Source organism: Sorex araneus, chromosome 4, assembly GCF_027595985.1.
Source record: "Sorex araneus isolate mSorAra2 chromosome 4, mSorAra2.pri, whole genome shotgun sequence".
Lineage (NCBI taxonomy): Eukaryota > Metazoa > Chordata > Mammalia > Eulipotyphla > Soricidae > Sorex > Sorex araneus.
In genome coordinates, this window is record NC_073305.1 from 39,433,654 (window position 1) to 39,457,643 (window position 23,990).

The 23,990-nt window shown below is 43.7% G+C and overlaps 1 protein-coding gene across 1 annotated transcript in view; it reads right to left on the reverse strand.

The window, feature by feature from the left end:
* ULK4 (unc-51 like kinase 4) overlaps positions 1–23,990 on the reverse strand; it is a 575,532-nt gene that overhangs the window by 106,453 nt on the left and 445,089 nt on the right. The window contains exon 35 of the mRNA XM_004614546.2: positions 20,114–20,299. Within this exon, the coding sequence (XP_004614603.2) occupies positions 20,114–20,299 (186 nt within the window). The remainder of the gene's footprint in view (positions 1–20,113; positions 20,300–23,990) is intronic.

Genomic DNA, 23,990 nt, shown 5'->3' on the forward strand with positions numbered 1-23,990 from the left:
TATGCCATACCATCCAGCACTGAGAGAGTCTTTTTTTTTTTTTTAGGATTTCATTTTTTTCTTTTTTTTTTTATTAGTGAATCACCGTGAGGTACAGTTATAGATTTACAACTTTTCGTGCTTGTGTTTCAGTCATACAATGTTCGAGTATCCATCCCTCCACCAGTGCCCCTTCTCTGTCACAGATGATCCCAGTATCCCTCCCACCACCCCATCCCATCCCCACCACTCCACCCCACCCCACCTCTGTGGCAGGGCATTCCCTTTTGTTCTCTCTCTCCTTTTGGATGTTGTGGTTTGCAATCGAGGTATTGAGTGGCCATCGCGTTTGATCTATAGTCTACTTTCAGCGCGTATCTCCCATTCCCAGCGGGTCCTTGAACCACACTTTACCTGGTGTTCCCTTCTCTATCTGAGCTGCCTTTTCCCCCAGCATGTGAGGCTGGCTTCCAAGCCGAGGAGCCAACCTCCTGGTCCTTATCTCTACTATTTTTGGGTGCTAGTCTCCCATTCTGTTCCTTAATATTCCACAGAGGAGTGCGATCTGAAAGACAGTCTTGACCGACCATGCTCAGTCCTACCACCTTTTTCCTGGATTTTTCACATACTCATTTCTGCAATACTTGAATTATTATACCTGTGAGTTAGATGTTATCACATAGTCAGAAACCTATAAGATTCAAGTTTTTTAAGAAAAAAACCCACCTATTTCTTTGGTCCAGATGTAGCCCTGGAGGCCCCTGGGTATTTGCTGGGTGTGGCCTTGGAGGTGTCCAGCACCTGCGTGGACTGGGTATCCCCAGCAACATGGCATCCTCAGGTCCTGGAACTGAACTAACAGCCTGATTGGATGAGATTCATGGTGGGGCAGGACCTATTATCTCCTAAGCAACCCCAGTGAAGTCTGAACATCATCAGCTGAGAGAGAAAATTAATGATTTGGGGCCTCTTTGAAGAGGTAGAAAACAGGAAATAGATTTGACTGTGCAACAAAAGAATCCATCCTTAAAACCCAAAGGCCAGCTATCTGAAAATCATGTATCAGACAAAGAGTTACTATTCCAACTAGACAAGCAACTTCAACAACTCAACAATAACAAAATAAATCCAGTATAAAGTAGGAAGAGGGTCTAAATAAGCATTTCACAGAGGACATGTAGTTGGACATGTGCAATGAAAACAAGAAAGGACATTCAGCATTGCTTATCGATAGGAAAATGCAAATCAAAACCAAAATGGTATTGCACCTCACAGTGATAGAAAGACTCTTAGCAAGATGGGAGACCAAAACATCTCGGCCACATGGGGAGGAAAGGAACCATCCACGTGGCTGGTGGGATATGAATTGGTGTAGTCTAAATGGAAATGGCATAGAGGCTCCTCGAGAAACTAAAAGCAGAACTACCATATCATCCTTCAATTCTGCTGCTCAGTATTTATTCAAAGAATAAATTTGAAGAATACAAAAATACTAATTCAAAAAGTGAATTCCTGGGCTATGGAATATATGCATTTTTACCAGAAGAAAAGGTCAAAACTGGTTTGCAAGTTTTGCAAGCTTGAGACCCCTTATCATGTGGTACCCGGAGAACTGCCAGGACTGTCTCCTAAGCACAAAGCTGGGAGTAGCCCTGGAGCATTAGCAGGTGTGTCCCCCAAACATATATATGTGTATACATAAATATGTGTACACATACTTCTACCTTCACACAGCTCCATTCACAATAGCCAAGGAGTACAAACAAACTCGGTACATATCGATGGACAAATGGATGAAGAGGGGATATCTGGTCAGTGGAATATGACTCAGATTCAGGAATTAAAAAAAAAAGATGAAAATTTGCACTACAGGTTTGATTCTTTCGTCCCTCGCGGAGAGCCCAGCAAGCTACTGAGAGTATCCCGCCTGCATGGCAGAGCCTGGCAAGCTACCTGCGGTGTATTCAATATGCCAAAGATGGTAACAACAAGTCTCACAATGGAGACGTTACTGGTGCCCACTCGAGCAAATCGATGAGCAACTGGACGACAGTGCTGCAGTGCTACAACATGGTGGCCCTTAAGGGGGATTATTCTTGAGGGAATTATGCTAAGGGAAATAAGTCACAAAGAGTATTCATGAATATAAAGAAACAAAGTAGGCAAATGCAGGAAAGCCCTTTGATTCTGACAGGGCAATGGTGGGTACCCGATGGGATGTGAGTAAGAGGTAGAGAAGCTGATTGATGATTCTGGGTAATAACTACACCTTTGGTGATGGGTATAATGTGAGTCTGAAGTTGTACTCCTAAATTTTATGCACCATTGTCACCCACTCCATTTTATACAACGGGTACATATTAAACACAATTTTCTGCTATAAAATCTTTAGGGATAGAGTCTAATCGCTTTGGTGTCATTCTAGGGAAGGTGGCGAGTTTTGCATTTGCAACTTAAGAAAATCTTCACTGTGCTGGGAAAATGACCAAAGTAATCAAGTCACCTACACTTGGTGCTTCATTGTTTGTATTTTCATGCAGGTCAGTGTGCAGAGAGTTCTAAACAACCAATCAGGAATTTGTATTTAGAAGTTTTGCTGATAAGCATGTTTTAGTGAATTCTGGTTTCCCAACCCATCCTTAGCAGGATGCTCAACTAGACTAGACTCTGCTCAGCCACGGCAGACGCAGACAACAGTTGAGGCTAGCGCCTTCCTTTCAGATGGAACATTTATGAAGACCCGTGGTATAAAAAATAGGAAAACTACAACTTCTCAGAGTACTGCTGACTGAAGTATGAAAGTTCCTGAGCCTGACAACACTAACATCAATTTTTTGAGGAAAAATTAAGTAGAGGGAATTTGTGGTCATATTAGGGACTGACTGTTAATAAAGCAAAGATTAGTTAGGAACATTCAAATCAGAAACACATTTATGAAAATAGGCCCTTGTAGGTTCTTGCCAATTCTCCCCCAAATTTTTTTTCCAAATTGCTTTTGTTCTGACAAAATACATACATCATAAAATTTAACATTTTAACCATTTCAGGTATACAATCTCTTCCTCATTTAGAATAAATATGATATATTCTTCATGATGGCTTAAAGAATGTTACATATTTAGGCAGGGTGAGTAAACAGGATAAAAGGGTCGATTATAAGGTGAAGATGTAAATATTTGGTAGTGAGCATAATGTAGTATTATAGATGTTGGTTTATGAGGCTACATACCCAAAATATGCAAAATGTTAAAAGTTAATGTTACTTTAATTTAAAAAAAAACATACTTGGGTTCAAATCCTTCAAATCTACCACCTACTCATTTTGACTTGTGTCTCAGTTTACTCTACTGGAAAAAATGGCATCCCAATTACTGTTCTTCTTCATCAAGTTGCTCTAATGTTATCCACATTCAAGGACTCAGTCAAGAGAAAGTACTTGATAAATATTGGTTCCTCCACCACTATTAAGAGGTTGGTTTAAACGGTAACTTTGAAGAGAACTGCTTCCAGTCTTAGAGACAATGCTGAACAGCTGGCGACAACTGTCCCTGGAATCAGCACTTAGCTGCGGAGACCCCCTGAGCACGGCAACAGCGCAGGAGACGCAGGGCTAGAGCACTGCGCTGGCCACTCCTCCTGGAAAGTTTCTGCACAGCGATGGCAACACTATCTCTGCGGCATTCACTGGGGGCTCTGCCTGGCCATCCTCCAAGCTTTGTAGTGGAAATGGAGTGCACCTCTGTTCCGAGGACTCTCCCCTGGCCCGAGACTGCCTCAGGGCCACTCAGGAGGTTGATGCAAGAGGCTCCAGTTCTAGCTGGGCACGCAATTAAGCCTAACAAGGTACAAGGAGTTGGAGGGGGGGATGGGGAGTGGTGGGGGACAGAGGTGGGAAAGGGAAGGGCAGGGGGGGGAGGATAGGACTGGTTTGCAAAGAGTGATACCCACAGTAATTGGCAACAGGCCTCTGGTTCCCAAGGGCTAAGGATTATGTAGGGCAGCAGGGAGGCCAAGGAAAGGTCAAGACCTTGGGGGAGGCCAGATGGATCACCTAAGTCCATGCATAAGTAATGAGCGGCTCCATACAAGGCTCAGAGCTCTCCCGGGTGAGATGCAGCAAGGGCAGCCCCTGGTCTGGGGACGTGGCCAAGAGAGGCCCCCTCTGTGCCGGGAGATTGGAAGCTGGCCTCCGTTTGCTCCCCAGCCTCTGACTGTGGCTGAAGCTAAGAGACTTCAGAGCTCTGGATTCTTGCACGGGAGAGTGATTAAAACCCAGGCCAGCGGAGGCCTTTGCTATACTAGGGCCTCACTGCCACCAAGGATATTCCTTCTCAGACAGCGTGTGGGCTGGAGGCTGCCGTCTCACAGGGACCTCCTGCATTTCACAGCACACACACGGCAGATTTTATGCCCAGATTTGTTGCAAGAAAGTGTGGTGCAACCATCATGTGAAGCTTTCTTTCTCCCCTCACATCGTGCCAGTATAACTTAAAAAAGGCATACAATGATTATGCAGTGAAATCAGATATGCCTTGGTTCTGCATAATTATGAAGACGCTTTCATTCACAAAGCATCCGTGCCTGTAGGTAGGTATGCTTTTGTGTTTGTTTTGTCTTGTTTTTGCTAGATGGCTTTCTCTGCCCACAACAGAGAAACTTTGCTATACTAGATCCTTGGCATGGCTACCCATGAACCTTCTGTAAACCAGTAAAGAGTACTCAGCTTGGAAATGGTTAGTGACTTGTACAAGGACCCACACCAGGTAAGGGACAGAATAAAGTTCTGGACCTATATCTAAGTCCCTCATCTTAAGTCTAGTCACTAGTCATCCTCTATAAGGAGTCAGCAGCCTGTTTCCAACTCCATTTTCTGATTTGGGGCCCTGAAACTATTGATTGGCAACTTAGTGTTGGGGGGTCTCTGCAAGACCCTAAGCTGAGTGCTGGGCACTTACGGCTACATCACTGCTCCTTCAGTGCCTAGATAAGGCCACATTAAGCAGTAAGAAAACCTATATTTTGTGTTAGTCTGTTTCAGAGGTTGATTGAATGACTCTTCTCTTGCTGCTATTTTATTTCTAGAGATGTTCCCATGCTCTCCTCTTGGGGCTATGCTTGTGGTTCAGTGGGGCTAGTATGTTCTTGCATTGCTGAGGCCCTGCATGCCAAGTCAGCACCCTCAAAATGAAAAAGTCTCCCCGCCATGAACTCTGTGACTAGAAATCATAGCCTTCAGGACAGGAACTATCAACAGTTGTGACAATCTTGAATGCTAATACCTATTAAGATTTGTTTTTTCGGGGGAGGGTCACACCTAGTGGTGCTCAGGAGTAATATTTGGTGGCAGGGATCAAACCAGAGTTGGGTGTATGCAAAAGGCAAGTGCCTTAACCCCTGTGCTATCTCTCCAGTCCCAATGCTTAAAACACAAAAACAAACAAACAAGCAAAAAGCACACAGAAGAAATGGATATTTTCCAAAGCAAAAATTAGCAGACTTCTAGAAGTAAATGAACCAACAGAAATTGGAGTTCTAGTCCCCTACTCGGCAAATGTAACTGAAAGAACACTGATCTGGCTAGAGGGACTAAATCCTAAATTTGAGTCAAGAGAATCTCTTGACTCAAATCGTTGTTCAGCTGTGGTAAGCACTGAAGTTTCCACAGCAACCTGAGACACTTCTCAAAGGACATGCACACAGACCACTTGGGGTACTGTAGGGTCTAACTTGGCAGGTGCCAAGTGGGCCTCAGATCCTGCATTTCCAATGAGCTACCAAGGCATGAAGATCTATGGTCACAGCACCCCGGGGCCCCTGAGAACAGCTGGGGAGGCCCCTATCGAAATAATTCATAAAAATAGGTTAAATCTGAGAGAATGTGGAATGGCCTTTTAGTATAAGATTGGAAGTATGGTTACTCCATAGTTAATGTGTACTTCTGAAATTAATATTTTACTTAGGCATTAAAAATATAAAACATTTATATTTATTTGATCTAAAGAACAATGTAACAAAAATCCAATTCAATAGTCTATAAATAAGTGAACTAGAGAAATTATACAAGGATTAAGACACTTACCTTGTGGCATGCTAACCATGATTCAAATCTGTGGCATCACATACAGAACTCTGAATACTGCCAAAGGTAACTTCTGAGCACAAGCCAGAAGTAAGTCCTGAGCACACAACAATCCACTCCATGCACCCAAAGTCTGCACATAAAATGCTCAATATGCTTATCTTTGGAAAATAGAGCTGAGTATACATATGTACACATGTCACTTATTACACAACACAACATCCACAGAATAATTTGCATATATGTATTCTATCTATATGTGTACTTATGCATATACACAAAATGCAAACTGCCCTCTGATAGCCCCATACCATATTTGTTGTTTTTCTCTATGTCAAGAGAGTATTTAGTCTGAGTGGCTTACTAGTACTATGGGGCTAATAAAAACTCCCCTGAAGGATGGCAGAATTTCTGGTTCTTTCTCCCACAATTCTATTTATTTTTTTGGGGGGGATATTTTCCCCCTAAATTTTATTTTATTAATGCGCAATAGCACAGCAGGTAGGGAGGGCATTTGCCTTGCACATAGCCGACCCGGGTTTGATTCCTCCATCCCTCTTGGAGAGCCCGGCAAGCTACCAAGAATATTCCGCCCGCACAGCAAAGCCGGGCAAGCTACCCATAGCATATTCGATATGCCAAAACCAGTAACAAGTCTCACAATGGAAACATTACTGGTGCCCGCTCGAGCAAATCCATGAACAACAGGATGTCAGTGCGGTCAGTCAGTGCTAATGCTCCATGCATTACCAAGTTATTTACAGTTGGGTTTTGGACATATAATATTCCATCACCAATCCTGTCACCAGGGCCAACTTCCTTTCATCTGTGTTCCCAGGTTCCCTCTCCTATTCCCCTCCACACTCCCTCCATCCCACCAGCCCCAGCCTGCCATCTTCACAGGCACCTTTTAATTGAAAGGTGGTTATTGAAATTTGGGTCTCGAGATTTCAGTGTTTTTGACTCTGGTTGGTTTGTTTGGTTGGTTTGAAGATTTAGCTCTAACATTCCTTAACACCACGCATGTATCTGAGTCAGTCCCTTTGACCCCTGCTCTTGTTGCCTTCTCCTCTATCTCTTCTCCCTTTCCTCTTCACTCTGTTTCTTCCCCTCTCCTCTATAAACTCTGGGTCCAAGAGTGATGTAGGTTAAAGGGTGAAAAATTTCTATGATCTGAAGAGAAACCAGAGTAGCTCCCAACAATTCTTAACACTTCTCTTACATTACATTCAGAAAAAAGTTCTGAAATGTGTTTTCTATCAATAATTCATCAGACTTTTGTCAGAGCTTATTCTGTTATTCCATCCCTCTATGGGAATTTAACATTTGAAAGCCATGCTTTGTCTTACAGCTGTAATCAATTTTCAAGTCTTTGTGATATGAATTAGAATTGTGTGGTTACTCTTTTGGGGGGTGGGGCATACCTGGCAGTGCTCTTGGTTTTTGAGCCACACCCAGTGGAGCTACTGTACCCAGGGATTATTTCTTGTGGGCCTGGGGGGGGCATGGCAAATGGGGTTCCACAATTGAACCCAGGTAGGCCTGATGCAAGGCAAACATCCTACCCACTGTACTATCACTCCACACCCCGCCCCCCACCCTCCCCAGACCCAACCAAAAGTGATTGTCTTACTGCTGCCCTCTGGTTTTGTGGTTGTTGATTTTTCTAGCTCACTGATGGTCAATCTCACTTGCTTTTCTTTTCTACCAAAAAATTTTTTTTTGGTATTTATGAATGAAGGCCTTATATGAGGAAATCTGGGGAGACCTCAGGAATCTTAAATACATCACTTTTTATTTCCTTGGGGTCTCTCCTCCTAAGTGAATGCTGCAAAGATCTGGGGTAAACCTTGAGGTTATTATTTGAGAAATGAATGATAAACAGATACAGACATATATTCAGAAGAGGAATAGGGATGAAAGTTTGAGTATCCTCTTTGATGAGTCTAGAGGGCAGAGAAACTTAGCTAGGAATCTGGCTACTTTTTGGTTGTTGTTCGTGTTTTGGGCCATACCTAGTGATGCCTGGGGCTTACTCCTGGTGCTGAGCTCAGGTGGGTTTCTGGTGGGCTCAAGTGACCCATATCTGATGTTGCAAATTGAATCTGGGTCAGCTGCCTGCAAGGCAGGCGCCCTGCTGCTGTTCCCGTCAATCCAGCCCATGGCTAGTCCTGTGCCTAGCACAGGAATCTGGGAAAAGAGAACTTAGAGTGAGCAGCTCTGCCTTTCCTCTGAGAGCCTGCTGTGCTTGAGTCAGAGATCCTTCCAGAGCTTCTCTGGATGTCAGGCTCTTTGTCAGTGAGCTCTCATTGACAAAGGTGGTCTTCTAAATTTTGAATACTTATTTTTCTTGTAAATTGGTACCATCTCCCAGCAATTTCTCCAATTAGACAACTGTTACTGGTGCCCTTTGTCTTTGAGATTTTTCTTGTTTCTTGACACTATACATTTTCCTCTCAGTACCACCTTTGCTGCATCCCCAAAACTTTGATATACTAAAATTTTATTTGTCTTAGGTTTTAAAATGTATTCCTTAATGTCCTCACTGGATTGGAGCGACAGTACAGTGGGCAGGGTGTGTGGCTGACCCAGGTTCAATTCCTTCGTCCCTCTCGGAGAGCCCGGCAAGCTACTGAGAGTATCCCGTCTGCACGGCAGAGCCTGGCAAGCTACCCGTGGCGTATTCAATATGCCAAAAACAGTAACAACAAGTCTCACAATGGAGACATTACTGGTGCCCGCTTGAGCAAATCGATGAACAACGGGATGACAGTGTTACAGTGACAGTGCAGTGCTAATGTCTTCACTGATGCAACGGTTATGGATAACCCCTTTTTTTTAAATCTCTTCTTTGAGGTTATTTCCATTTTTTCCTTTTCTTTTCTTGGTTTGGTTTCTAGTTTTTTATAGCTCTGGGCTTTATGGTTAAAAAACCAAACTTGGTGTGAATATTAATCTTCCTAAGTTTGCTGACCATTTTATACTGTATTTGTTTCATTTCAGTGGGCTTGAGGGAAGTAAGTAAAGACCAAACTTTTCACCATCATTATTTTCAATTGCACATTTTTTGAAATTAATATATGTATATTGTATTGTGCACTTGTATCTACATTTGTATCTTAGTAATAAAGAAAGCCAAGATAATTATGGTAATATATGAATTTTAAGATCAAGAATGAAAGCTTTTTCTCATATATTCATTCCCCAAAATATCTGCCTTGACCATGTATTCTTTGAGGGGGTACTATTATTTTTATAACAAATCCATAAATCACAAAATATACTGTTTTATTTATTTATTTATTTATTTGATTTTTTTGGCTCTTAGGGTCACACCCGGCGATGCTCAGGGGTACTCCTAGCTCTGTACTCAGGAATTACTCCTGGCGGTGGTTGGGGGACCATATGGGTTGCCAGGGATCAAACTCAGATCAGCATCATGCAAGACAAATGCCCTACCCTCTGTACTATCACTCCGGCCCCTGTGATGTACCATTTTAAAATATGGTAAATGGTTACTAGTACATTCACAGAGTTGTGCAGCTATAACCACAGCACACCACCGCATCTGTTCCCCCATTCGAAACAATTCTTACTCATTAGCAGTCTTTCTCACCTCCTCTTTCTTTGGCCTATGGAAACCACTAATGCTTCTGGTGACACATTTGTCTATTCTGATCTTTCATAGAAATGGAATCATACTATTTCCCGTGTCTGACTTCTTTCACTTAGCACCATGCTTTCAAGGTTCCTCTATGATGAAGCACATATCAGGCTTTCATTCCTTTTTTATGGCTGAATAATATAGATAATACCACATTTTTTTTCATCCATTCATCAATTGATGGGCATTGAATGGCTTCAACTTTAAAAGCAATGCTTCAATGCTCTTCCTTTCTAAATTGCATGTTCCCTTTATAATTTAAAAAAAAATACTTCTTTAAAAAATTGCAAAAACAGTTGATAAGTGAAATTTTTCATAATATAGACTGGCTTGACTCCTAATGCCCTAAAATACAAGGTTTTATGATACTCTCCAAACTTGTCTAATATTTGCAAATACCTAGATAGAATAAATTAACTCAAAATGAGCTGACATCCTTGCAATGACTGGCGGTCAACTAATTAATTCAATCTTTTCAACATGGCTTACAATTTCTATGGTATTTACAATCATTATTTCAGAAGACTGGGCCTTGCTTTTAAGAATATCATCTTAGAATATATTTCATTCTGTCACAGGCAACATTCAGAAAACAATACTGGAGCACTGAATTAAAACCTGCCCAGACCGTGAAAAAAGAAAAAAAAATCTATTTTGCCACCCACTCATAGAGTGCAACCTTTCGAAAGGGATTATTTCCATTACATTTTCATCAGGGACTGGCAAAGAAAAGTGTATCATGTTATTACAGAGCCTGGAAATGTAATGACTTCCAGGTTGCTAAGCAACGGTGCAATGTTAAAGGCCCCAGTATCTGTGATCTCTAGAGACACTCTTAAATTTCATTAAAACCTGCTCATAACCATTACACAAAAGGCCCATGTAGAGTTTATAAACAGGCTTCATTTCTTGACATAATAATGAAGGAATAAAAAAAAAGTAGCATCAAAACTTTTATGACATGTAAAACCAAATATTTTTGAGACTCAATTAATGAAATTTATAATGTTTCTCAGGGAGTATCACAGAAAGCAAGCAAGTACTATCCGTGTATAGTAAATAAAAATATTTAGTATCCTGAAAATAGAAGTATTACTGTGTAGGGTTTTGAGGCTTTCTTTGAAGAAAGGATGAATATATTCTGGGTATAAGTTGGGAAGGGAAGGCAAAGATAACTTGAAGTGAGAACCCTGATCATTATTCACTTCAAGGAGGTCATGATAGCAGCAGGCTTTCAACTGAAAGAGGAAAGCTAGATATCATAGGAAATAATCTGCAGGAACACCTTTATAGCAATGGCATAGGGAAAAAGCAGATCCCTGATACAGATTACAGATCTCAGTAGCAGCCCCATATATTGGGTTGGGACACTGTCTGAGGCGCTTATGAGACCAGATCTCTCCATGGGCCACCTACACTTGCCTTATCCATCTCCTAAATGTTCCAAGAAACAATACCAAAAGGAGATCATGGGGTTAGCTCAGCCTCATTCATCATTCCTACAACTCAGAAAACCTAAAATACTCAAAATATATGTCTTTTACATTAAAGAGTAGGGTTATTTCTGTGATGCTCGATGACTTTTTAATCATGTAAAACTTTTCCACTTGTTAAACTGATTTGTCATTCATTTAAAATATCAATCGAATTTCAGGGGTATAGCTTAACATTGCTTTAAATGCGCAGGATTCACTGACCCCACCACCAACATTCTAGTGCCATCTCAAACCTAAAAAATCCCAGCCCTCCCCCCGCACCCCCCAAGATAAAAACGCCCGAAAAAAATTCCTCTGTCCATTCCTCCAACTCAACCCTCTTTACTTTTGGTAACCATCATCGTTTCATAGAGTACAGGGGTTAGTGATGCTGTTTTTCGCAAGTCTGGATTTTAAAGGCAAATTTTAAAACAACCACTACATCTGCATATGAGATCATCGGATTTGTTAACCAAAAGGCTACAGAGTGGCAGAGGGTTCTTATTTATTCAGTGTTTATTTTCAGTGACCAAGTCCCCAGGAACTCTGTCTAGGGAAGCACATGGAATGGGGCATGAATAAGATCAGTGACAAATTGCTGAGTGGTTCCTACTTCTTAGGAACGCATGCAAAGAAGTGACTATCCAGGCCTACATATTACTGAGGGTGGGGCGGGGGGGGGGTGTTGGGGCGGGGGAGGGAGTCAGTGCTGGGCCAGATCGTACAGTTGGTAAAGTACTTGCTTTGCTTGCATTTGACCCAAGTTTGATCTGCGGCACTGCATATGGCTCCTGGCTTTGATAGGAGTAGATCTCTGAGCACAGAACCAGGGGTAAGTCCTGGATACCACTGGATGAAACTGCCCCCTGCCCCCCTCAAATTATTTTTTTTTAATTAAGCAGCACTTTTGTATCATAGAAAATCAATCGCAAAACGAAAATTCAAATCTCGAAAAAGATGTGGGATTTTCACAGAGCCGCTGTGAGTGATGATGGGGAAGTGTCACAACAAAGTTTTTGATGAGCCAAGATAGAATCACAATGAGGAAGAACACAAAAATCTTACTAAGTGTGAAGTCAGAACAGACACTTGGACAGGGAATGCTAGCTTGGCTAGCTATGTAAAATAAGCCAGGGAGGCCTGAAATAGCTCGGCGAGAGAGATGGCTCTTTATGAGGGTGCTGTGGGCTAACTACAAATGATGTGATGGTATCATCATGCAATTCTGAGAGACATCAACCAAGCCCAAACATACATGAAGAGCCCCCAGGTGATAGGGTGAAAGGGTTGAGCTACAGGTGAACTTGGTCAGTTCCAGGGCCAAGTGATCCACTCAGACCAGCATTGACCCCCGGAACACAGTCACTCTTCGGGGCTCACTTCTCTCTGGGCTAAACCCACAAGGGTCTTCCCCCTCGCCCTCTTTCCTACCTCAAACCTGTGGAGCCAACGTCATTGTGTACTTTTCTCTTTGGCTTATATAGGACATAATCCAAAGCCCAGGTACCGCAGGCCACTTCTCCTCCCCTGGATTCACGTCTCCTTCTCCCTGCACTGCCAAAGCTCTCCTAGGAACTCCTTCCCCGCCGTTCTGAGCTGTGACCACTGTGCTCTCAGGTGGCCATTCTCAACGGCTTTCCGAGATACAGTCTCTGCTTTCCTGCTCTCTTGGACTTTCCCCCTCACCTGAAGCACTCTCCCGCAGTCTTCTCTCGCACCCGGGGTATGCGGGGCCTCTTGGTTTCCACGGCTTCTTTCCCAGGCCTCCTCCATCACAGCCTAGGTTTGAACCTCATATCACTAGGGAAGGTCATCTCCTACCCTTTCCTGGGACGGTGATCTGTGGGTCCCCAGCTCTCTGTCCTTGTCTTCAACGCCATCCCCCAGCACAGTCCCTGGCCACTTCAATGTCCCTAGAGGAGCCCTTCTGACACCAGTCTGTTCAGAGGCTTTCCCTCTTGAGACCTTGTCCTCTGCACTTCCCCCCAAAATTTGGCCACGTCCATATCCTGGCAGCCCTCCACAGTCAACATCCAGCCCCCCCAGGCTTTGCTCACCACCTCCTACCACTCCTCTCTTCAGGTCACATTTTCTCTTGCTCAAAATTTCGGACATATAGATCCAACAGACAGCAGAAAAGTGCCATGGGATATCTTACAGGCATCTGGGAAATGTCCAAAATTGAGTTTTTTACATCCTCTCTCCTTCCAAGACATCTCCTGAGTTCTGGACTGCACACTGGCCAGGTCTCTTTGACTTCTGTATCTCAGAGCCCACATTTGATCTGTTGGCAAATCGAATTGGTTCCACTTACATATGCAGGGTATGGTCACTCCAGTCAGGACTCTGCTGGACACTAGTGGCCTCCTGACCTCTCTAACCCCTCACCCACGTCACTGTTGCTCTTAGTCAGCACTACGCCCTCTCAGCCTCTATTCACCAGCGGGCAAGGACTGCAGCCAGCCAGGAAAGAAGGCCAGTCTTTCCAGAAACGAATATGGCTGCCATTACCTCCCCCCAGCAGACCTCCTTCACATCTTACATGTCCCCTCCTTGCTCCTCTAACTCAGGGCAACTGACTTTGAGAAAAGCTCCTCACACATCCAGCAGCCTCAGCAAGTGTGGGGACCCCAGGAGTGGGTTTGCCCTAGGGTGCTCCTCCCTTTCCTTTGGCTCTTGTCTCACATGTCATCTCCTCGGGGCCTGCTGGGGCTGCTGTACTGAAAGAGGAGACGATACTTCTGTGCTTCTGTCCTTGCTTCCTGTCTAAAGCTGGACATCGTTGATCTAATAAACTCGCCTCAATATCCCTCAGGAGCTGCGCGGCAGAGGCCTGTTCCACTCAGTGCGGAATCTCCAGCATTTGCGGGATGGGCTCTCGTGGCTCAGGATCTCGTGACCCAACCCTGAGTGGACATTTAGCCTGAGGGAAACTTTTTCTGGGTCACTCCTGACCATGCACAGGGGTTACTCCTGGCTCTGCACTCAGGAATCACCCCTGGCGGTGCTCAGAGGACCATATGGGATGCTGGGAATCGAACTTGGGTCGGCTGCGTGCAAGGCAAATGCCCTACAGCTGTACTATTGCTCCAGCCCCAAAGAGGGAAACTTTTTCTGCCTCATATTGTGAAGCATGCAAGAGCATCGTAAGAAAGTCTTTATCATGTTATTAAAGAACCAGCAACAATTCCTTTCAACACATTTTAGTTGCGTTTTTGGAGTCGCAATCAAACATTTTGTCATGATTTGCCGTGATGGTTATATGGCCTCGAGGTGAATGGAGATAGTTGGCCCATTTTCCTGTACCACTTAGTTGTGGTCTTTTAAGATCTACCTGAACATGACTTTGTTGATCAATTTTAACATATTAGTTGACAAGAAACAAAAAGAGGCCATAATATACCTTATCTAACAGCTTTAAAATACTCTCTTGGATGAATAGTTAAGAAATATGTTGCAATTCATTTCCATCTTCACTTATCTATGATGATTTATTAGCATTACTATTATTTTGGGCTGGAGCAATAGCACAGTGGTAAGGCGTTTGCCTTGCACACGGCTGACCCGGGTTTGATTCCTCCACCCCTCTCGAAGAGCCTGGCAAGCTATGGAGAGTATGTCGCCCTCACTGCAGAGCCTGGGAAGCTACCCATGGCGTATTCTATATGCCAAAACAGTAACAAGTCTCACACTGGAGACGTTACTGGTGCCCACTCAAGCAAATCGATGAGCAACAGAATGGCAGTGACAGCGACAGTGACTATTATTTTGGTTTTGAGGTCACACCTGCTAGTGTTCAGAGCTTACTCCTATCTATGTGTTCAAAGATCACTCTTGGTGGGGCTCAAGGGACCAGATGTGGTACCAGGTCAAGCTGTGCATAAGGCAGGTGCCCTTCCTTTTACTATCTCTCTAGTACTTAGAAACCCAAAACTAAAACCTAACTCTGATTCTTTAGTATATATAGCATGACTGATATCCAAACAAAGAAATGAAGGGTGGTAAAATGGCAACAATTCTAATATATTGACCTCATTATACCACTATTCATCATGCTCTTATTTCAAATTTTCTGTGCTTTAGAAGTTTTCCATTATTAAAAGTAAAAGTAACAAAATGGCAATGAGAACTAGACAGAGGAAGTTGTTATTAGGTGCAAGAGAGAATAAATTTTATCTGATAGGTTTGAAACAGATTTTGTTGTTATTATTATGTGTCTTGGTTCAGTCTTCTGCCGGTGGTGCTTAGGCTTACTCCTGTCTCTGGGCTCAATAATCACTCTGAGAGTTGTGCAGGGGGCCATACGCAGTGATGGGGGCTTGAACTTGGACTGGCCATATGCAAGGCAAGCACCCCTGCATTATCTCGCTCAGGCCCTGGGGGGTTTTTGGAGAAGGGCTGGGCTGGAGGGAGAGTTGGGCCAAACACAGCTGTGTGTGGGCCTTACTCCTAGCTCTGTGCTCAGATATCATTCCTGGTAGTGCTCATGGAGCAATATGCATGTGGGAGATTGAACCTGGGTCTTTAAGTATAAGACAAATATCTTAATCCTGTACTGTGTATCCAGGCCTCAGAGCAGACTTGAGGATGCTTCCTTCATTACCTGTACACCCTCAGGAAGCTAAAGGCATGGACTCACGCTTTCTCTGGCTCCCAAGATGGGCCTTGCTGCTTTCCTGACAGCCACCCAGGAGTCCCACTCTTGAGAGTGTCAATCAAAGACCCTATTTTAATAGCCATCTGCTTCTTAATTCTTTCTCAAAGTCTCAGGACTATTTCAAGCCTAGGCAAGGTGTTTGCTTCTCTTTGCTGGAAAAATCTGAGTAAATCATGCAAAGACATGAGAATCCTACAAAAGAAATAGAGAAATGATAGAGAAAGTGTGTTCTGCGTAATTACACAAGTAGGTACATGAATTCAAATGCAGATACATGAAATTCAAACATTTCTCTGATTTCACATCAATCACCGTAGGCACCTCCCCTCAAGTTTTTCCCCCTTTTAGAAAATAAATCAAGAACAGAGGGAAAAATACCACAAGAAAAATAAGCTGTGAGAGAGAAAGTGGAACACAGTTTTTTGCTCTAACTTGAGGAATGGTTTGCATTATATCTTATGCCATACCTGAAAAAGAATGGCTGCAAAATTCTCAGTGGTCTCTTTAAAGCTTTAAAAACTCTAGGTTAAGAGAGACCCTCTGCCACAGATATCACCTCGAAAATAACTGGGAGACCTACACAAGAATTTGCAAGGATGGGCTGGAGAGATATTACAGAGTTAAGGTGTTTATCTTGCTCTAGGCCAACTTGGATTCAATCCCGGCACCACATATGGTCCTTCAAGTAGTACCCACCATGACCCCTGAGCACAGAGGCAAAAGTAAGCCCCGAGTACCATCAAGTGTGTGGCCCCTACCCCCTCAAAAGGAAAATAGTGTTGAGGCAGCAAGAGTTTCTAAAAACAGAGGGTGAGAGGGCTCCAAGAAATAGATATTTGTAATAATTTCTAACATGAATTGTCTTCAGAGAGCCATCCCAAACCACACACTTGCCATGCTGTGGCCCCAGAGAAGAACAAAATTCAGTCATAATGGTACTTTCCAATTACCCTCCATGGTTGCACCTTGGCTTCCTTAAAGCTGTGGATAGTATATTATGAACCCAGTTTGACCAAGTAAGCTTGTGGGGGGAAACTTGCAATTGATGGTATTTCGAGAGTCCACGTAGTCAGTTTTAATTAAGAGGCAAAGAGCATCCCTAAACTGAGGATGCTGGGAAAACACCCCCAGGTCTCAAGTCAGAAGGATAGGTGAGCTTCTCAGCAGTTCAGAGGATTTCCATTGGTTTTAAAGCTCCAGCCCAACATATAATTATAAACCATCCCAACTTCCTGCTAAAAAATACAATAGTAATTAAATTCTGAGACTTCCCCCAACATTCTCTGAATGTTTTGAATACAGAACAGATAAGGATGAGCACTCTAGGAGGCAGAACACACCCCAAGTCCATTAGCAAAAATTAAGAATCCTATGTTGTGAATCTGCTAGTGAAAACTGTTCCAAAAGGACAGTCTTAAGATTAGGGCTTTCAAGGGATGGTTCAGGTATCCAGGGTCTTGTGTCATTCTCAGGGAGAAATCTGCCATGGCACTCCCCTGGGCGTACTCCCTACCTGAATTTGTAAGTTTTGTATTTTGGGGTCACCCTCTATGACATCATTCAGCTCTCTCAGCTTTGGGGGAGAATCAGGGTATGCCTCCATCAATATTCATGGCTAGGGCCCTCTTTTCATAAGATGCCCCCAAACTCTTCATCCCCAGAAGGGAGTGCAAAGAAAATGAATGTTTTCTGAGGGGGGGGCAGGGGTCCCCAAGGTGCTTGTCTGGGCTAGAAAATAGTAAAGCAGGTAGGGCATTTGCCTTGCATGAAACTGACCTGGGTTTGATCCCCAACATCCCATATGGTCCCCTAAGCACCACCAGGAGTGACCCCTGAATGCAGTCAGAAGTAAGCCCAAGGCAATGCCTGGTGTGCCACCTCCCCTATACACCCCCCACACCCCCAACTAACCAAAAATCAATCAAGGAGCTTTGTCTTTCTCTCAATTTTCCCTCAGCCAGAAGATATGCACATGAGTGAGCCCTAACCCAGGAGTCTAATAGGTAAAGACTCCTCAGTCGTGCCTGCTCCTTTGTGAAATATGATTTTTCCAGCCCCCGGAGGTGAGCCTGAGATGCCGGTCTCTCCTGTGGGAACTCTGCAGACATTCCAAGATCTCTCAGCTTCCTCTCCTCTTGCTGTTGGTCAACCCAATATCACCCACATCTCAGAAATGTGACAGGGATACTGTGGAGGCGACTGAAGCATGAGACTGTGGAATAACTAGATGCCTTTTAAGCTCCTCTCAGTTGAATATTTCTGTCTCTAAGGCACTAAAATAAATTCACTGTATATATAACCAAAGAGCAAAAAATGAGCAACTGCCAATAACAAAAGTACAGTTTTTCTAGACATATCTTGAACTCAGCACAGCACATACTTATTAAATATTGACATTTTCAATTTTTTTGCCTTAATCTACCAGATGTACACAGCACCACATCTACATAGCATTCATATCATTATTCTTTTTAGTAGTTGTCCTCACATTAACTCACTTTTAAATTAATTATTATTGGGGCTGGAGTAATAGCACAGCGGGTATGGTGTTTGCCTTGCACGCAGCAGCCTCGGGTTCGATTCCCAGCATCCCATATGGTCCCCCTGAGCACCGCCAGGAGTAATTCCTGAGTGCAGAGCCAGGAGTAACCCCTGGGCATCGCCGGGTGTGACCCATAAAGCAAAAAATAAAAAATGAATAAATTAAAAATAAATGAATTAATTATTATTATTCATTTGGGGGTCACACTCAGCAGTGCCCAAGACTTATTCCTGGCTCTGTCTGCACTTAGGGATCACTCCTAGAGATGTGCAGCGCCAGGAGTCAGACCTGAGTGGTACATGCACTTACCCACTTACACTGTATTTTCTCTCTGCCCTCTCACTTTTTGATTTGACTATTAAGTGAGTTTCTAAAGAAACATCTCTGCTGTAAAAAGTGATGGTCTGCCTGTTCTGCCCTCTGTAAAACAGGGATATCCTGAAGGGTACACAAGAAGTTCGAGACACAGCAGTACCAAACTGAGACTCTGGCACTAAACTATCAGAAGATTCAATGAAAGACCTGAGATGATGGGGCTGGAGCAATAGCACAGCGGGTAGGGCGTTTGCCTTGCACGCGGCCAACCCGGGTTCCATTCCCAGCATTCCATATGGTCCCCTGAGCACCACCAGGAGTAATCCCTGAGCGCAGAGCCAGGCGTAACCCCTGTGCATTGCCAGGAGTGACCAAAAAAGAAAAAAAAAAAAAAGAAAGACCTGGGATGAGGCTCAGCAGCAGAATCCGTCCCTTACATGGACACGGCCCTGTGTTTGATCTGGACACTGCACACACACCGTCTTACCACATAATCCACTGTCTGCTATTGCTAGATTAACAGACCATCTCCAAGATCTATGATCCCCCAAAGTATTTACCCTATACTCTGGGAAAGTTATCTAGATCCTACCTGTCACTCAAGACATGGCTCCCCTAAAATAGTGCTTTTTGGTGGGCAGGGAGTTATGGCTAATCAAAAGCAGAATACAGCCGGGAGGAGCCTCATTTCTTTATGCTCTTCTGGTTCTGTGATCCAAACTTGCCACAGAACTTTAGCAGATTCAAAAGCCGGCTCTCATATTACCTCTCACGTATCAAATACCGAAAGTCACCTGGAGTGTGACTCTCTGGAACACCATGATCTCTACCTGCCAGAATATCCCCAAGGTGTCTGCTCCAGAGGCGGACACAGACTGTCAAGCAGAGCGAGGCGAAGATGAACAGGACAGACACTCCCACCTTAACGTTAACTGCAGCTGCCGCTAATCATGAATGGAAAAACAGAATATTTCATGTAAAAGAACACATCAGTCTTCAAAACAACCTTCAGATAATCAAAGCCACATAGAGCACGGAAAAAAAAATACACAGGGAATAAAAGAGAAAGTTTTTCCTTATGCAGAATGCTGGGGTTAGAAATATTGTTAGAAAAATCTCCATTTTGTAACCATCACAAAACTTAAAATACAACTACACATTAAGAAAGTTATCATTACTCTCCAATAGATAAAAAAAAACGAATAAACCACTAAAACCAAATTTATGTGTGCATTCAGAAAAACAGGCAGTGTGATGAATGCCAATTACAGGCCGCTGTGGGGGAAATGCAAGGGGATAATTCTTTTACTGAAAGGTACCCCTCCCTGTCCATAGGGTCATTGAACCCTGAAGTGCCTCCCTCCCGCCCCCCACACAAATACCCAATCTACTGTGGACTCACCATTCTTTTCAGAATCCTCAATAGAAGCTTCTGCTCTTTCGGATCCACCTTGCAAGTAAGTACATCAGCAAAGTTCTCTGTATTTTCAGGAGACAGGCTGTCTGGGTTTTCCCCTCCATACAGCTGAACCAGTATAGACAGACACTTGGATGCAACTTCAAAAATCTCAGGATCCTCGTTAGGAAGCTGGAAATTAATAGACAGGACGATTAGGCGCCATCAAGGATGGGGGAGGCAGTGCCCAAGAAAGACAGTGAAATTTGGCGTAAAGGTGAGGAACATTAGTCTTTGAAGGCAACTTAGCATGTGGGATATTTATTTCCATGGATATTTTCAAAATGCCTACAGTTACTCAAAGGAGTCTAATCACAGAAAAACCAGGGGCGTTCTCTAGCTCTTTTTTTGTAATCTATAGCAAAGAATGACCAAAATATGTTTTCTTGCATATCAAATACACGCACAGGTGAATATCTATGGGGATTGAAACAGTGATTTTTCAGAGAATATTCTAACATTCTTGATTACTACTAATTTTTTCAGGAAAAATCCACTTTCAATATTAAGGGGTTTAATCTCACCTGCATCCAAATAGTTTGGATGAAATAAAGCAAGCATTGTTTCACTTTGTATGAAAAGCTGTGAGATGATGATTATACCATAAGGATTTGAACCTATGTACTAATTGTTTATTTTGGGGTTATACCCAGCAGTGTTCTGGGCTTTCTTCTAATTCTGCTCAGGGATCACACCCAGTGGGGTTCAGGGACTATTCATGGTGCCAGGGATGGTGCGGGGTTGGCTACATACAAAAGAAAGCACCTGAAATCCACACTGTCCCTCTGGTCCTTAACCTGCTTGTTTTTAAGGTCTTTTTCTATAATAGTATTTTTGTGTGTTTGTTTTTCAGATATAATTCCTGTGCCATACAATTCACTCTCACACTTAAAGGATACACTTTCGGCTGCTTTCAGGATATTCAGAGTTGTACAAGCCTTTCCACAATCAATTTCAGAGTTTGTTCATCAGCCCAGAAAGAGACCTCATGCCCTTTTGAGCAGTCACCTTGCTGCCTGTTCTACTCTGCTCCCTGGCTCTCAGCTCTTGCCTGCTTTGGGATCCTGCAGATACAAACTTGCTTGCTTTATCTTGGCCTTTCAGTTTCTTTGCTGTTATAGTTCCCCCAGTCTTCTAGTCTTTTGATTTTCTATGTTATAAATTAATGTTAATGATCTTGGGCCAGATAATCTCATCAGCCACCCTCCAGAACTCATGGCTGCTTCTTCCGGAAGGGAGCATAAAATGAGGCCCCCATAACCATGCCACTGGACTCCGTGCCAGGCTGTTTTCACTTGGAGTGCTCCAGAGGGGGGCGGGTGAGAGCCCTCCTGCCCAAGGGACCCAGCCCTGGCAGCCGACCTCCACTATCCAACCACTGCCACGCTCCAGGCCGCTTCCCACACGCTCAGGCCAAGCCTCACACATGAGTGAACATATTCATGGACACATCATCTTGGAGGGAAATAAATATATATGCCTCTCGGAGCGCCCGGCAAGCTACTGAGAGTATCCCGCCTGCACGGCAGAGCCTGGCAAGCTCCCCGTGGTGTATTCAATATGCCAAAAACAGTAACAATAAAAGGTCTCATTCCCCTGACCCTGAAAGAAGCCTCCAATTGTTGGGAAAGACGAGTAAGGAGAGGCTGCTAAAATCTCAGGGCTGCGAGGAATGGAGATATTACTGGCATCCACTTTAGTAAATCAATGAACAACGTGATGACAGTGATGCAGTGAAACAGTGATCTTGGGCCATAGACTTGCATTTTCTCTATATTTCTCTTTCTTTCTTCAAGTGACTTTCCTCCCTAGTGTTCTGTACTCGGACTCAGCAATGGTTCTTAGGCCCCACCTAGAAATCAGAGCAGGCAGCTCAGCTTCTTCACAGTACAACTTCTTATGTATCAGGGTGGAAGAGAGTGGATAAATACAGATATGGAGAGGACCTAGTCGGCCTTCCCTTTCTGGATATTAACTTACAATTAGACTGCTAAGTGCTTTGGGTCTTTGCCAGTTTTTCACCTCTCTCTGTCTTTATAGGTCTTCTGCATCTGTTTCTTCCTTCTGTTTTTTTCCTATGTGTGATCTCGGTAATAGGTTTCTTTTCTATTTTAATTCAGTCCCATCTGCTTTAAATCATCTACTAATTGCACAACATTTATTTACCATTAACAGCTCCTCTTTCTTTTCTCATAGCTTGGAAAACACATTCCTCCCTTTTCTCTGACCTCATAGATCTGGGGTAGCTGGTGAGATAGGTATAAGTTCTTCATCACTTGTATCACTTGTAGTCCTGTTGATCTTTGAGTTGCTTGAGTGGGCGCCAGTAACGTCTCCATTTGTCCCTGTCGCGAGCTAGTGCAGCCCAATGATATCTGCTCACTCCAGGAACAGGAAGAGCCTCAAGTCGTTCATTCAGAGATTTGACGAAGAAATCTGACCATCTAGTTGGTGGGCGGCCACAAGGTCTTCTGACGTCCTGTGGAATCCAGTCGATAACAGCTCTAGTCCAGCGGTCGTCTCTGAATTGCATTACATGACCGGCCCATCTGAATTTTGATGCCTTGGCAAACGAGACAGCATCCCTGATTTTTGACCATCGATGGAGGTCAGAACTCGGATTCCTTCTCTCACTTGAGTGAGACATGATATTCCCAGCATAGCTGTTTCAATTCCTCTTTGGGATACCCATATAGCATTCTCATCCTGTTTGCATAGGGCCCAGGTCTCTGAGGCATATGTTACTGCAGGAAGAAAGGTATAATCAAAAAGATGTGCCCAGAGTTGGAGGTACTTCATCCTCTTAACCACCTCTTCGACGCTCTTGAACGCATTCCACGATGCTCTCTTCCTCCTGCGCAGTTCTGGCACCAAGTCTTTCCTCATGTTGATTTCTCGACCCAGGTACACATAGCTGCTGCATTCAGAGATGCTCATTCCATTGAGAGCAAATGGAGCTTCAGGGATCAATCCGTTTTTCATGAACATCGTGTTGTTGAGATTTAGCTGCAATCTGACCTTTCCACATTCGTGGTCGAAGTCGGTCAGCATTTGTGCCGCTTGGCTAATGTTTGGTGTTATGAGAACAATGTCATCAGCGAAGCAGATGTGGCGTAATTGCCGACCATCTATCTTCACTCCCATTCCTTCCCATTCCAGTTGTTGCATGATGTTCTCAAGAGCGGCACCGAAGAGTTTCGGTGAAATGGTATCACCCTGCTGCACCCCTCTCTTTATATCAATGATCATTTCCTTGTAGAATGGTGAGGCCCTGGTCGTGAATCCACAATACAGCTCACGGTGGATTTTGATATACTGAGTTTGAATGTCCTGTTTGGCCAGGGCTTCGATGACCAACTCAGTCTCAACAGAATCGAAGGCCTTCTTTAAGTCGATGAACGTTAGACAGAGCGGCATCTTGCACTCTCGTGAAACTTCAATGAGTTTGGTCACTGTGTGGATATGGTCTATCCGGTTGAATCCCCTTCGGAACCCAGCTTGCTCGAATGGTTGTCCTTCGTCTAGTGTTCTGCCTATTCTATGAACAACTTGTAGACGACAGACAGCAGGCAGATTGGGCAATAGTTGCCAATGTCGTGGATGTCTCCCTTCTTGTATAACAGAACGGTTCTACTGGTTTTCCACTGGGACGGAACCTTGCATTCAGACAGGTAGTGTGTGAAGAGTTGGGTCAGTGTATTGATGAGTAGTGGCGGCAGATTCTTCAGGTGTTCAGGTCTGACCTTGTCCGGACTAGGTGCTATTTGCGTCTTTACCAGCAAAATGGCGTGTCGGATTTCAGAAGGGAGAACATTGGGGACGA